Source organism: Diadema antillarum, unplaced genomic scaffold, assembly GCF_040938485.1.
Source record: "Diadema antillarum isolate AM-2024a unplaced genomic scaffold, OU_Dant_1.0 seq00001200_RagTag, whole genome shotgun sequence".
In the NCBI taxonomy this organism is placed as follows: Eukaryota; Metazoa; Echinodermata; class Echinoidea; order Diadematoida; family Diadematidae; genus Diadema; species Diadema antillarum.
In genome coordinates, this window is record NW_027271994.1 from 237,487 (window position 1) to 252,036 (window position 14,550).

At 37.7% G+C, this 14,550-nt stretch overlaps 1 protein-coding gene across 1 annotated transcript in view; it reads left to right on the top strand.

Annotated features, from left to right (window-relative positions):
• The first annotated feature begins 1,275 nt into the window (after positions 1 to 1,275).
• Positions 1,276 to 14,550, top strand: part of LOC139744662 (spectrin beta chain-like) — a 74,214-nt gene continuing 60,939 nt past the window's right edge. The window contains exons 1-11 of the mRNA XM_071655087.1: positions 1,276 to 1,422; positions 2,823 to 2,975; positions 4,166 to 4,333; positions 7,811 to 7,927; positions 8,421 to 8,491; positions 9,570 to 9,650; positions 10,259 to 10,374; positions 10,879 to 10,991; positions 11,509 to 11,696; positions 12,459 to 12,684; positions 13,614 to 13,748. Of these exons, the coding sequence (XP_071511188.1) occupies positions 2,847 to 2,975; positions 4,166 to 4,333; positions 7,811 to 7,927; positions 8,421 to 8,491; positions 9,570 to 9,650; positions 10,259 to 10,374; positions 10,879 to 10,991; positions 11,509 to 11,696; positions 12,459 to 12,684; positions 13,614 to 13,748 (1,344 nt within the window). The 5' untranslated portion in view covers positions 1,276 to 1,422; positions 2,823 to 2,846. The remainder of the gene's footprint in view (positions 1,423 to 2,822; positions 2,976 to 4,165; positions 4,334 to 7,810; positions 7,928 to 8,420; positions 8,492 to 9,569; positions 9,651 to 10,258; positions 10,375 to 10,878; positions 10,992 to 11,508; positions 11,697 to 12,458; positions 12,685 to 13,613; positions 13,749 to 14,550) is intronic.

A 14,550-nucleotide genomic window follows, 5' to 3' on the forward strand; every position in this document is an offset into this window, starting at 1 on the left:
TCCAGAAAATCTATGCAAAAGTGTAAATCAGTGCTGTATGTTGTGAAAGTGTTTGAAACTGTGCCCTTCTGGGAAAGAGCTCAGGACTATAGAAAGCCGATTTTTATGACTTTTCCGCTTAATTATTATTATTATTATTACTATTTATTCGGCTTTCAATCACAAATACATTTTCGGAAATCAGAAAATTGTACATTGGAGTGGTAAGGGGGCACCAGGTTGGGTAGCCCGGGTCTGGAAAGAGCCAACTAAATGACTTAGGCCCTCAGGCCATCCTCCCCAACCCACCTGGTGCACTCAAAACAGTCAGTTTACAATATAAAAAATACAAATTCCGAAATAATTTCGACAATAATATTGATATGGTAATCAATCTTCGAGTATTCGAGTTCTTGATAAATCAGTGTGTCAGATTAGTGAGTTGTCGAGTAACTATAATTCTTACTTCATCAATGTTAAGCTGTAAACATTATATTAGTCTTATATTTCAGGCATCATAGTCTCTTTACGATTGAGCACATCTCTTAAAGGTATATAGGGATAGCGAAAAGTAGGCCTAATTATACATCACAAAAACACCTTCCTTAGAGAGTGGCTGGTCATTAGGCGATGATGAATCAATCGTCTTCTTATCTGCGTGGTGCAGACCCAGTGTGGCACTTTTTTACTGTACTTCAAATATTTTGAGTAGTGGCATCGAACATGGGTGCAACGTGGAATGAGTCAGTTGTAAGTCCAATCTCCTCGGTCATACTGTAAATGGTCATGAAAGATCGTAGATGATGGCAATATTTTGAGGATCGAACTAAAGCTGTATCATCTGAACTATTCATTGGTCATACAAAAAGTAACAGAGAAAACACGTGCGTGTTGTTTTTTTTTTTGTCAATCCGTATAATTGTGCATCTCGTACAAATTCCAATAACTTGACACGCAAAGGATAGCCTATCACTGATTCTGAGGTGTTTTTTTTTTCTATAAACAACAATAACACGTCCATTTACACTATTTTACCTCTTCCATTAATCTGTCTATGATAAACTGATTATCACAAACTCGACATTTATTCCTACGCCTGTCCTACTCAATACACAGTAGCACAGGTATTTCGTGCGTTAGGTTATACCTAAGATAATGACTGTCGAGGGAGTTGTGTCATCTCCCTTGGTTATCGAACTCGGTGCAACGGAACAATTCATGTATGTACAGACGAAAGACTACATCTTAAGTAGCACTTTTAGTTGCAACCAAAATGGTTTACAGTGGTTACGCAGTGCAGTTGCAGGCGACGTTTCGTACTTTCTGCAATCCTGAAATATTATAAATCTCGAGTGAGTGAGTGGGTTCTCTCCGAATTGATCGTGGCGCAAAGAGGAGGATCAATGGGCACAACTATGGTATAAAGGAGTGCATATACCAAAAGTAAGTAATTGTCTGAAGTGACTCTTTTAACACGATCCGTTTCAAGACGGACGTTCGCGTTAGCGTCTGTTTGCTATGCCCGACGATCCTATTCCTATGCATGCTATGGCTTCCTGGCGGGCGTAGGCCGGCTGGCTGGCTCCGTACTTTAGCGGTGCGGTGCAGTGAACACTCGCACACCTCCACACACGGAACTCATAACAAACGTTTTTTATGCGGTTTTATATTGATATACCAGCTAATTTTGAGCGCGTCTGCTTCACAATCTTACCATAAACATTACTTTGTACTAAAGATTGTAGTATACATTGTAGTAAAGACTAGGGGCTCTAGTATGGCCATGACTTTTGATATTGATGCCAAATGATGGTGGCCTGAGAATAAGCCGTAGAAACTAGAATTTTCAAAAATGACAATAATTAACATTTTGATGTGCAGCAACAGAAGTGGAACACATATCCACACTCCACAGTTTTGATGTCACATAACTAAAGTCATAGCCATATATACTGTAGACTAGGCCTAATCATCATTTATCATAATTACACATTCTGAAAGCCTGTACAAGAATACTTAGGAGTTGTGGAGATGAAGCCTAGATATTAACGATGTTTAGTGACAATAACATACAGTGTAAGTGTATCATTGTTCTTATTTTTTTTTCTTAATCATGTTAATCAAAATCAAACACGTGTCGTAGTGTGAGAAACCCACTCCAAATAAACTTCAAAGTTTGACCTCCTGTGCTAAAATTTAACCACTTGCTAAAGCATAGATTTCTACATGTAGCAGGTGTTCAAATTTTGGACGGCATTATGGTCAAATTATGGGCGGTTTGCTTTTGATTTGGGGGCCCATCTGGGCCAGTAAAGATTTATAAGTGTGTACTGTACTGTAGGGCCTTACTGTTTGTATTGTTTTATGTGTTTTTCTCATCCAGAAAAGGAGAGAATAAATTGCTGCTCATGTATGTATGTTTTTCTTCTTCTTCATGGTACATGTACATGCATCATTGGTAGTTCAGCTTCAAGCACTTTGTCTTCATTGTACCTGACAAGTTTCACATGTAGGTCTACGCGTTATTATCATGATTCTATCATTTTATCTGGTATATGGATGTTTTATGAGATGACTTTATTTTGTTATATTTTTAATTCCTTCCGACCACTAAATCCCTTGTCGCCCCCCCCCCCCCCCAAAAAAAAATAAATAAATTTGATGATTTAGGTGGCCCAAATGGGTCACACTCACACACACCAAAAAAGTTAGTGTGGAGCCTTGGTATAGCAAGTCATGAAGAGTAACTGACAGGGGGCATTTCCATTAATTAAGAAAATTCCATGAGCCATTCAATGTCTTAGTTTATGATCCGCAGTGCATCTGTTCCTCTCCTTCACCAGAGAGGAGGAGTGGGCATAGAGATCATGGCCTCTGTTGGATCTGGCCAGGGGGCCAGCCATTTTGAGAAGGGGCGGATACAGGCACTACAGGAGGAGCGCATCACCATCCAGAAGAAGACCTTCACCAAGTGGATCAACTCACACTTGTCCAAGGTACTCCTGCAATTGAATGTCTTGCTGTGTTTCTTGAAGAATTTACCCAAAGAGATAAGGAGAGAAAGCTGTTTTGGATTGCAGTGGCATGATGGCATATTTAAAGCAGCAGATATGTGAAAGTCTTGGCGAAGCCGAGAAACATCATTGGTTTATCAATTTAACTACCATCAGCCTGTTCAGACCCACTGTGGCAAAATGACGCTTAATGGCAGTGGTGTTACTTTGTATTTTATTATAGCTGTTACTTTTACAATAGTGCAACAAAACATTGTCTTGACTGAGATATCAATGTTGTAGTAACTAGTATGAATGTTTCTGCTCATAACATTTCACGATGACCATGTATGATGTTGATCATGTGACTGACATCTCTTGCATGATTTTATATCATAATCATGATTGTATGTTTCTGTCATTTGTTTTGCACACAAAATTACCTGCTGAGTTTGTTTGAAATCTCTTGACTTTTCATAAAGAGTCTTGTCTCTCTGGTTTTAGGTTCAAGATATAAAAGAATGCAACATCCTAGATGTATCTTAACAGAGTGGGTAGAAGATTGATGATTCTGTGGAGAAAGTGTAGTGTTATATTATTATACAAACAGTTTGTCAATGAAATGAGGAGTCATGGTGCAATAATTTTACAACAGTGACATCAGGACTCAAAGTTTTTTTTTCACAATTACTGGCTTGGAGTTTGCCCAGTTTCTCTTATCTGCAGTTTTGTAAGTAGTGTCCACTAAACAAGCAGACCATTAGGTGTTCATGCAGAGAAGGGTTTGCTGAGTTGAAATGTTCACTTGCTTTAGAAGCCTGTGCAGCCTTGTCTGATCGAACACTTGTTGTTACTGAATCAGGACCTAAATCTTGTGGTACAGGCTTTGCCAATGTGGGAGTCATTAGGGCATTATACATATGTATCTCATATCAAAATGTGGTTTGTAGCTCGAGAGGATTTGAATGAGTGGGAACGGATTGGTGTGTTTAAATAGTTACATGCTAGTATTCTTCTCTCACAAAGTTTCATTTACCCTTGGGTTTTTTCCACTTCCATCTGAGAAGATGGCTGGATAGCTCATATTCAGCTGCAATACCCTTCCATGGGGTCCAGTTGGTCCAGGTGTAGTCTCTTCAATGGTATTAAAAAAAAAATATGCACATTGTTCTATTCTTCCCTTGCTTACCCAGGCAAACCTCCACATTAGTAATCTGTTTGAAGATCTCCATGATGGCAAGATCCTGATGAGACTCCTAGAGGTGCTGTCCGGGGAGTCGGTCGGCAGACCCAACCATGGCAAACTTAGGGTGCAGAAGATGGAAAACATCAACAAGGCACTCAAGTTTTTGTCATCCAAGGTAAATGATCCAATCACAAGACTTTTTTTTTTTATCCCCCAAGTCCTAGAAGCGGCATTTTTTTTCTGGTTTGTTGTTGTTTCTTTCTATTATAAATATTTAGTCTTTATTATAAGTGCTTAAAAACTTTATTAAGAATTTATTTTTCATTTTTAGCCATATTTTGGTAATATGCCATCATTCAGTTTGGTTGCAGGATTATCAAAAGCCTCTAAATTGCCAGATTTTAAAGTGATCCTTAAATTGGCTACAGAAGAGTTGAATCACTGTTTCTGTGTCAAATGACTGGCGTGTTTTGTTTTTGTATTTTTTTTTGTTCTGTTCAGATTTAACTTGTTTTTATCAGTTAAAAGAAATAAAATCTCTGATATCAAGATATGCAAAGGTGCCAGTTAAATATTTCTTTTTTCCAGCAAAATTCCTCCATGAATGATGGATGAGCAGATTTCTATTGCATTGATGCATTGATTGTATGTGTATATCTTTTAGGGTATTTGCTAATTCATACACTATTTTTAGCATACCTGGTACTTATGTATAAGGAATGGCAAGTCATATGTTGTCTCAAAATGTACAATATAGTGTTACACTAAAGATTTATGTTAGTGCTGTGACATATACTGTGCTTTCTGCTGTATATGATATAATCCTTCCATTATTCACGACCATTTGCTAAAATTCTGTAGCCAGCAGACTGTATCTTTTCAACTATTACTTGTGTGACACTGGGAGTATGTTCTGTATTTTTCATTTTATTGGCAATTTTTTTCTGGAATATTTTGTAAAAGCTTTAAAACCTACTGTTTTGAACTAAAGATTGAAACAGTAAATGTATGCCACAGGGTATGCTGTAATCTGTTTGATCGAAATTTTATAAAATTTAGATCGCTGGATGGATTTCAAATCTGAAATGTTCAGGATGTATGCATTAATGAGATCAGTGGACATTGTACTCCTTTAGTTTGTTCACAAGTAACATGTACTGGACAATTTATGTTTCAAATGAGTTTACATATTAAAGAGAGTGGTAGTACAGTGAATGTCTCTTCTCAACCTGACAATCTACATAATGTAGAATGACAGCAATTAGAAATGTAAAACTTTCACCCCTAAACTCAGTTTGTGTGTAGTTCATGATTTGTTAGTACATGTATATTCTGCCTACAATACACTTACGAGTACAAGTATCATCGTAAATTTCAGAACCATTCTACCAGCTGCAGTTTTCCTAAGAGCTATGCCCAGTGTACTGTGTGCATGTTACATTTACTAGTGCTGTTACAATGCACTAGTAGGGTTCAGAGTCCACTTAGTTGTGTCACTAGCAGTCTAGAACTGTGACTGAATCATATAAAACTCATCATTATCTATATTTTATGGGACCTTATCATCGTCTGAAGATTGTGATGCACATTTTATTTATTCTGGTGCACTGTCACAGTTTGATGGGGGCAGAAGGTCAGAGTTGCGGAAACAATTGATCTCTTCCAAGAGTGTGATATTGTATAGCCTGTTCCTTGACCCGTTGAGGACAGACTGATTTTGTTACAACACGCATTTCCCATAGACACTTGCCCAAGTATACTCGGGACTCGTCCTCAAGGGGTTAAGCCATTAAGTCCTGTGGTTATTTTGTCACAGAATTTTGTTGCACAGAGCAACATATTTATGCTGCTGTCCTTTGGATTGTTCTTTAAAAAAAAAAATAAAGAATCCAGAATTGCACTGTGTTGATACATTATGTATGTAAGTGCAATTTTAACCAGAAACTCTAAATAATGAGAAATAAGTTAACAGCAATCTGGTTTTGTTTTGTTATGTTGTTGTTGTTATTTTTTAATTGAAAAAATTGAGAATGAAGTTGAATTCAGTATCTTGCACAATTCGGGCATATTTGGAAGTCTGCTACAATTGTATTTGTGTAGATTTCAATTTAACAACTGCTGAAAATGTAAACTCTCTTGTTTGTTAAAAAAACAAACAAACAAACAAACAAACAAACAAACAAGTAAAGATCTGTGCTAAAAAATGTTGCCACAAAAAATAACAGCATTCTGTGACTGTCAGAACCTGGGGCCAATAATCCCATGGACCAAGTAGTTCTGAAAGTGAAAAACTGCAGTCTGTGGTTGTACAGGCCAGTGTGCCATACGTAATGGGTGTCCATGGTTGGAAAGATCAATGACCGTGATCACTCAAACTGTGGGAACCTTTTAGAGATGAAGTGAGAAATTATCTTGTGTGTGCAAACAAGACAACAGTGTTAGCTGGGAAATGTCTGTGTGTTTCACAATCCCCTCAGAGATTTTCCCTGACAAATCTGGCACTCTTTCTGGAAGCAGACACACAACAGACATTCAAGTGGTTCATTTTGATTGCCATGGCATTGCATGGTTGATTTTATTGATGCTTGAATGTGTTTTAAGGGAGGGGGTGTGGGGGGGGGGGGGGGGGCTGGTTGTGAAGAGATATACAACAGCTTGTGTTGCAGGGTAAACAGAAAAAAAGTGTTGACATTAGCCATTAGGTGTACAGCTTGCTCTGTCTGTAGACATGAATTACAGTACTTTGTATTGAGACCCTGACTTTACTATCAGGGCGCTGTACTCTTTATAGACACATTTAATAGTGATATTGGTCACAGAATTGCAGTGGTACCGTACGTGAAGACATTTGTGATGTCATCTTGTAAAATGTGAAATGGTATCATTCCTCTTTGGATTGAAAAAAAAAAGTGGGATATGCATGAGTGCATTTTCTTCTTCCAGACATGCCTTTTGAAAAAGTGTATTATTTTTAATTGTCTGTATTCACACCACACATCTCTCAAGAAGATACACTGAACACCTTGATATAACTTACAGCAAATGATGTAAACATGCAAATTTGTATCAGGCAAGCTGTCAGTTATATCTTTTACAATATGAGGCAGTACATACAGTTTTCTGTCCTTGAAAAAATATAGTTATGAGCTGCCTTAAAATCAGATATTTTATTAGATTATGATGGAATGATGAAAATGATTTGGTCATTGTATATGTTATTATGTGCGCTGCTTGAACATCATGCAAATACTAGATGACTTTTTTCCATAATTCAAGTGAAGTACATGTACACCAGTTTAGGGAAAACTGAATGTTAATTTTTTCTCTCTGTGGGAAAAGAAAGCATACATGCACATTGATATTGTACATGTTCAACTTTCTAAAAAACAAACAAACACACATTAAGGTGTAATGTAGGCTTCAATTGAGTTGTGTGAAGTAGTGGGTTTTTCAATTCAGTGCAGATCAAATTTTCTCCAATGTGACATGACACAAGCTGAGGCATACATCATGAAACATGCTGTGTATAAATGAGCAGTGTGACACATAGATTTAGATGTTGGGAACAAAGGAAAATGTGTGGAAATGCATATATGCTCTCTGTAAAAGCATATCACGAATGTGTCTATACTTTGACCTTTGACCTGCACAGAAGGTACGCCTGGAGAGCATAGGAGCAGAGGATGTGTGTGATGGCAATCCTCGCCTTATTCTGGGTCTTATCTGGACTGTCATTCTCAGGTTTCAGATCCAGGACATTCAAGTTGAGGTAAGTGTACATACACTTGTACATGATTTGAAGTTGGAACGTTGAACAACAGATTTACTCAATTGCAATTTTACCATGTATTGAAAAAGCATGCCAGGAGATGTAAAAATTGTACTTGAGTGACAGGAAAATATATTAATTACAATTCTTGCTTACATATTGTACATCATTATGTATCAGAAAGAGTTTTTTGCACTAATTGATAGATGACACACATAGACAGTTGTACATGCTCTGCACTGATGCATTCCCTTACACATACACATCCACAGACACATACACTGATGCACACACATAATACAATTACTAGATAGTTACCTTGTTTATGTAATTCACAGTCATATGCTTTCATCATACAAAGTATTGTTAACATGTTCATTAGGTATATATCTGTCCAGTGCTGTGATGGATCCTGGCTTTGAGAGTTGGAGTGTGATCATATGGCATGTGATTATGAAAACAATGTGATATAAGTGAATTTTGATATTTTCAGGATGACGGGACATCTGAAACAAAGTCTGCAAAGGAAGCACTGCTGCTCTGGTGTCAGAGGAAAACAGCAGGGTGAGTTTTATATGTGTTCGTCTTTGTTAAATTTTCAAATCATAAATGATGATAATATTCAATTTGTAGAGACGCATGCCTGGTAATACTGTCATATAGTCTACAGTAAGGTCATTTAACATTTTTTGTACATGAAGGTTTGGATGTTGTTAAAACATAAGTGTACGAATAACGTATACTGTAAACATATGATATAGTATTTCAGAGATGATAATTTTGATAGTTTTGACTTTGAACATAGATTACGTTCAGTCTTATATGGCTCTGTATAATTCCCTAAGGTAGGCAGAGGCATTTCCATGGATCGTAGGCATTTAGTTGAAACTTAATAAAAACTTTTATCAGCAACCAATGTACTGTATGCAGGAAAGGAGTTACGCGTTCAGATTTGCTTTTGCATGTTGCAAGCATTGCAGCTGAATTCTGTTAGCATTGCAATCCTTTGAGAAGAGAATTTGGCACTCCTATGAGCAGAGCATCGTTATTATCTAAGTGACAACTAGAGTAAATGCATGTACCAGCTTCTCAGGACTTGATCTATCCAGAAAGTTTTGTAATTTGTCCATTCATGTGTATACTCGGGGCTGACGATTTATTCATGTTATTAATGTAAGTTTTTATCTGAGGTCATCGTGAACAATCACCCCAAAATCACATGACTTCATGAGGAACTGTCAATATAGCATTTATTTGAAACTTGAACATACAGAGATTTGAATGATTTGTCACGAGATCTCATATGCAAAATTCCAGTATTCCCCAAGATTCAATTTTAGGCTGTTTTTGCAATGACCATTCCTGGATTTTATGTAAGTATGATTTGATTTGAGCAATCTCTGTAGCATGATTGGTACTGCTCTTTGGCAGTGAAACATGAATCTGAGTGAAATTGGTGTTTCAGCATCATATGTCTGAGAGTGTAAGTGGTTCATATGTCAGTATGTGAAGAATGTCATGATTTGCTGGCACTAGATGACACTTTTTGTTCTGCTGAAGTAGGTACTTGATCGAACTCACAACCATGCACAAAATTTCTCATTCTTTAACTGATGGCATCAATGTCATATTTTCTCATCAGATACCAAGGAGTGGACGTCCACAATTTCACATCGAGTTGGCGATCGGGTCTGGCTTTCAATGCCTTGATCCATGCTCACAGGTATTGTTCAAACTCTCTGGAAAACGTCTTTCTCTGTCACAGTTGAAGACTTGTTTGTAGTTGTTCATAAGTTTGATATATATGATATTTTCAGTTTTGATCGTATAAGTGTTTTTTGTCACAAGTCATCTTGTTACGAACTGTTATTTTCGCTCAATTTCTTTATTTGGGATTTTATATGTCCCTCGTGGGCTTTGATTCTCTGACAATCTTTGAATATGTAACTGCCATAGCATCTGTGTCAGAAGTGCAATAGTCCTTCTTTGTCTTTCAAATAGAAGTATAAAATCAAATGACGGTACATGTTTTGGGTACATTGATTATTCAGTATTTGTCTTGTGAATTTCTGTGTATTGCAATCAGTAAGAGGCTTTGTGTAATTAGTATACTTTTATTATTTTTACCTGTTTGTTTTGTCCACATACCTCATTTGTCATTATCTCACATGATTTATTGGCTATCATGCTTCAAAATATATCTAGGTAATTATTATTACTTTTCTCCAATATGATATTATCAGCCAATGCAAGGAAATTTACACCGTAAACATGTTATTTAATGCATCAATCGATGTTGATGTGTTTTGCTTGTACTTTCTCGCTTTTCAGGCCTGAGCTGATCAAATACGAGCTACTCAAGCATCGCACCAATGAGCAGAACTTGAACAATGCATTCAACATCGCCTTTGACAAGCTTGGCATTGCTAAACTCTTGGATGCTGAAGGTAAGTCACCATTTTCCTTCCCAGTGCACCATTATCATCTTGTATTTCAATGTTTAAAATTTGCAATGTGCATATGATTTCATTTCTATTCAATGACTTTACGGTACATTCTATTTTGACAAACCTCTGGCTTTCACTGATTTGTACCTGTTACACTTTGTAAACATTTTATACTGTCTATCCAAACAACTTTATTTCTGAATTCAACCTTCAAGTCCAGTGCTTAACACTTTTTGTTAGTAATGTTTACTACAATGCATTCCTGTTTACTGTTACTGCTAGATCATCAGCCAGATATGGGAGATATATAGCATTCAAATCATTTATTTCTGCATTGATAGAGCAGTTTCTTCTGTATTTCTGCTAATAATTCAAGCATTTCTTTCTCAGGGATGTAATCTCCATGGAGTTTATTGCTTTTTTCAGTGATTAATGTCTTGTGTATGTTCAATTGCTTCCAGAGTTAATTGTCGTGACAAGTACTGTCTTGTTTTTAATGTACAGATGTCGATGTTGATCGACCAGATGAGAAATCTGTAATGACCTATGTGTCGGCTTACTACCATTATTTTGCCAAGATGAAGTCAGAGAAGACGGGTGGCAAGAGGATCGCAAAGGTAATCAACTGTCAGTCCATTTCTTTGTGTAGCTGTTGTTTTGTAAAGAAATGTTTGAAATACCTGAGTAATTTCAACTTAAAGTATGTAGATGTGTTATATTTGATTAATGGTTGATTTTGTAGTCAAAGATCAGATGCATATCTTATAGAAGATTCACATTGATACTAGGTCTTCCATAGCTACAGCCATTCGGCTTTTTATTGCTTGACAGTGGCAGCTGCAGTATGTTTGGGTGCTGTTAAAAGAGCGTTGTTAATACCAGGCCTAGACACCTTTAGTACACAGATGGATATGCAATTGCAGAAAAAAGAACAACTGCATAAACAACAGTTGATGCCCCATGTGAATTTCATGAGGTGATGGTACTCTCATCCGTTCCATGTTTGTCAGTTTAAGTTCATCCATGTCCAGTTTGTCAGCATGACGGTTGATGCCATGAATGCTGCCACATTGGCAACATTTCGTCACCTGTTCCTCCGTCCATCTCAATCACTTGTCCTTCCCCTTGTGCCAGATCATCAGCCAGATACGGGAGATTGACAACCTGCAGGAGGAGTACGAGCGGCTGGTCACCGATCTCCTGGAGTGGATCCACAGCACCACCAGGAAGCTGAGTGACATGGACCTGCCCAACTCCCTTGCAGGCATCCAGGCAGAGATGGCTCGATTCAAGCAGTACAGGATGGTGGAGAAACCACCCAAGTGAGTGTCATTAGACTCAGCCTACTTGTTTGTTTGTAATTCTGTGTTTGTTTGTTTGTTGTTTTTTTTTCATTGGGGAAAGAGGATATGTGAGGGCCTTCAGACATTTACAGGAAGAAAGTTTGGTCCTTATTACCAATTGCTTTCTCAAACTGATATCTTTTTTGCTCATCTCCTGTTATGCAAAGTAAATGATGACATTGCAAGTATGTTGAATTCAAATGCCCCCCGAGTGTGATCGAACCTGAATGTGCTTTAACAGTCATTTTAATTTGTATATTCCCTTCCTTACCTATGTATTATAATTCACTGTTGGGGCAACAAACCCTTGTATCTCAACAATGTCAATTGTTCAGACGATAAAATGGGCAGCCTAGGCATTATAATAAATGGGATTGCCTTTCTGTTGACATGCCACGGTGGCCTCATTTTAGGGGGTTAGACAGCTAGGATTTGGACATTACATCACGTAACTGATTATCTGACAATTAACCCCGCCCCGAAAAATTATTTTCCCCAAAATTTGAGATACAGGGTCTTGTACCTCAGTGATGACATGTACTTTCTACTATGGTATTTCATTGACTGAGTGTGCATGTGTGTCTGCGTGGAAGTTTGTAAGAGAATGGTTATGCCTAAGTTTCTATATCGTCTTTATCCTTGCTGATTGAACTACAAATACACTTTGTATGATATGACAAAGGATTTCAGTGTGACTCTGGCTCATACAGTGCTAAAGTGATTCCCCATTTGCCCACATAGGTACGTTGAGCGCGGTAACATCGAAGCAACATTGTTCAGCATACAGACAAAGGCGAGAGTGTGCCGCAGGAAAATGTACACTCCGCCTGAGGGCAAACTGGTCCACGACATCGAGAAGAACTGGGACCTCCTGGAGAAGGCTGAGCACAAGAGGGAGACTGCTTTGCGCAACGAACTCGCCAGGCAGGAGAAGTTGGAGCGGTTGGCAGAAAAGTTTGAGAGGAAGGTACATCAACACTTGTCAGTGAGATGCTGCGAGTGAAAAAGTGGACAATTTCTTCTCTGCCTAAACATCTGTGTCAAAGTTTTGTGAAAACACTCAATTTTGAGGCAGATATTGTTCTTGGTTCATTTTCAGATATAGAACTACATGCTGCATGTTTGCTGCTATGGGAAGACGTGTATAATGCTTTTTGAAATTGAAGTTTTGATAATCATATTTTGTAAATATGGTGTGTCTCATCACTGGAAAAAAAAGAGAGAATAAGTCTGTATGTGCATCTGCCCCCTCACTTCTACTTGCGTGGTATATTTCATGATTGTGTAAAGTCTCATACACATACAATGTAGTTGTAATATTGTACACTCTTGGGCAGTCACTACTACACAAGGATTTAGACATGCTGCTCAGAGTAAACCTCAGTAAAAAATTCATACAGGTTCTCTGTATAAATCATTGCTGCAAGTACCAACTTTTCAACAGCATTTGAACATATGCACAGAATGGCACAATACGTATGCGTATGTGAGCAGCCGGGGTGTAGCTTCATAAGTTTTAGTCATATTTCGGCAAAGTCACAGAGATTTTATGCCAGACAAAGATGCTATAGTTATTAAGCCCAGCATCTTGTGAGGGGAATCTCAGTATTGTCAGACAGTGAGTTGTGACATCTTGTCAAAGGACCCCTGGAGGTAAGCAGCTTTATGCTATGCTCCGCTGGACCAGAAATAAGAACTTAATGCTAACACTTGTTACAATGGGATTATAAAGTTTGTTCTCTAAGATTAACACAATTCTTTTCAATCTTGTGTTTACATTAAATAGTAAGGATGCCAAAGCCTCTGTATTACAAAGTTCTGTTGCTAGCTTTTGTCTCTTATGTACTGCTGTATCTGCTGGAATGACTGACCGTATATGTTTTATGTTTACTGTAGGCCCTGCTGCGAGAGTCCTGGCTAGTGGACATGACCAGCGTCCTGAAGGACAGTGTGACGCCCAGCAGCGATGTCCACGCTGTGGATGCAGCCACCAAGAGGCATGAGGCTATCACAGCTGACGTCATGGCAAGGGTGGGTCCACGAATATACTTCAAAATCCCTTGAAAGACTCTCTTGTGTCTGCATTTGTGTCTGTGATCTTGGTATATGCAACATTCTGTGACAATGTTCACGTTGTTAGTATTACCTTAAAGGACAAGTCCACCTTCATATACATAAGGATTGAGAGAATGCAGCAATATTAGAAGAACACATCAGTGAAAGTTTGAGGAAAATTGACCAATCCGTTCAAAAGTTATGAATTAATATTTTAAGTATCTGCGCAGTCACTGCTGGAAGTGAAGACTACTACAGTGTATGATGTCACATGCATACAACTATATAAGGAAAATAAAAAGAGAATTTCATAAAACTTTACTTTTTGAATAAAGTGCACATTTCTTCGACTTGCTACTGACGTATGTTAAGGGTAATATTATTCCCCCTGCCTTCTGAAAGAGAGAAGTCAAGTGTTCTTTTGTTATGTGAGAAAAATGGAAATATGTTGAATTTTCTTTATTCTTTCTTTATATCGTTATACTCATGTGACATCACAAACTATAGTAGTCTTTTCATCCAGCCGTGACCGAGCAGAAACTTCAAAAATTCGTAACTTTTTAACGGATTATCCGATTTTGCTCAAACTCTCAATGATGTGTTCTACTAATATTGCTGCATTCACTCAATCCACATGTCTATGAAGGTGAACTTGTCCTTTAATATGGACAACTGCAGGAAAATAGTTCATTCCATTTCTATCATGTAAGAAACTTACAAATGAATCAATCTGTGAAATCGGCCTTAAGTGTTTTTCTTTGAAGTTTCGTATCACACT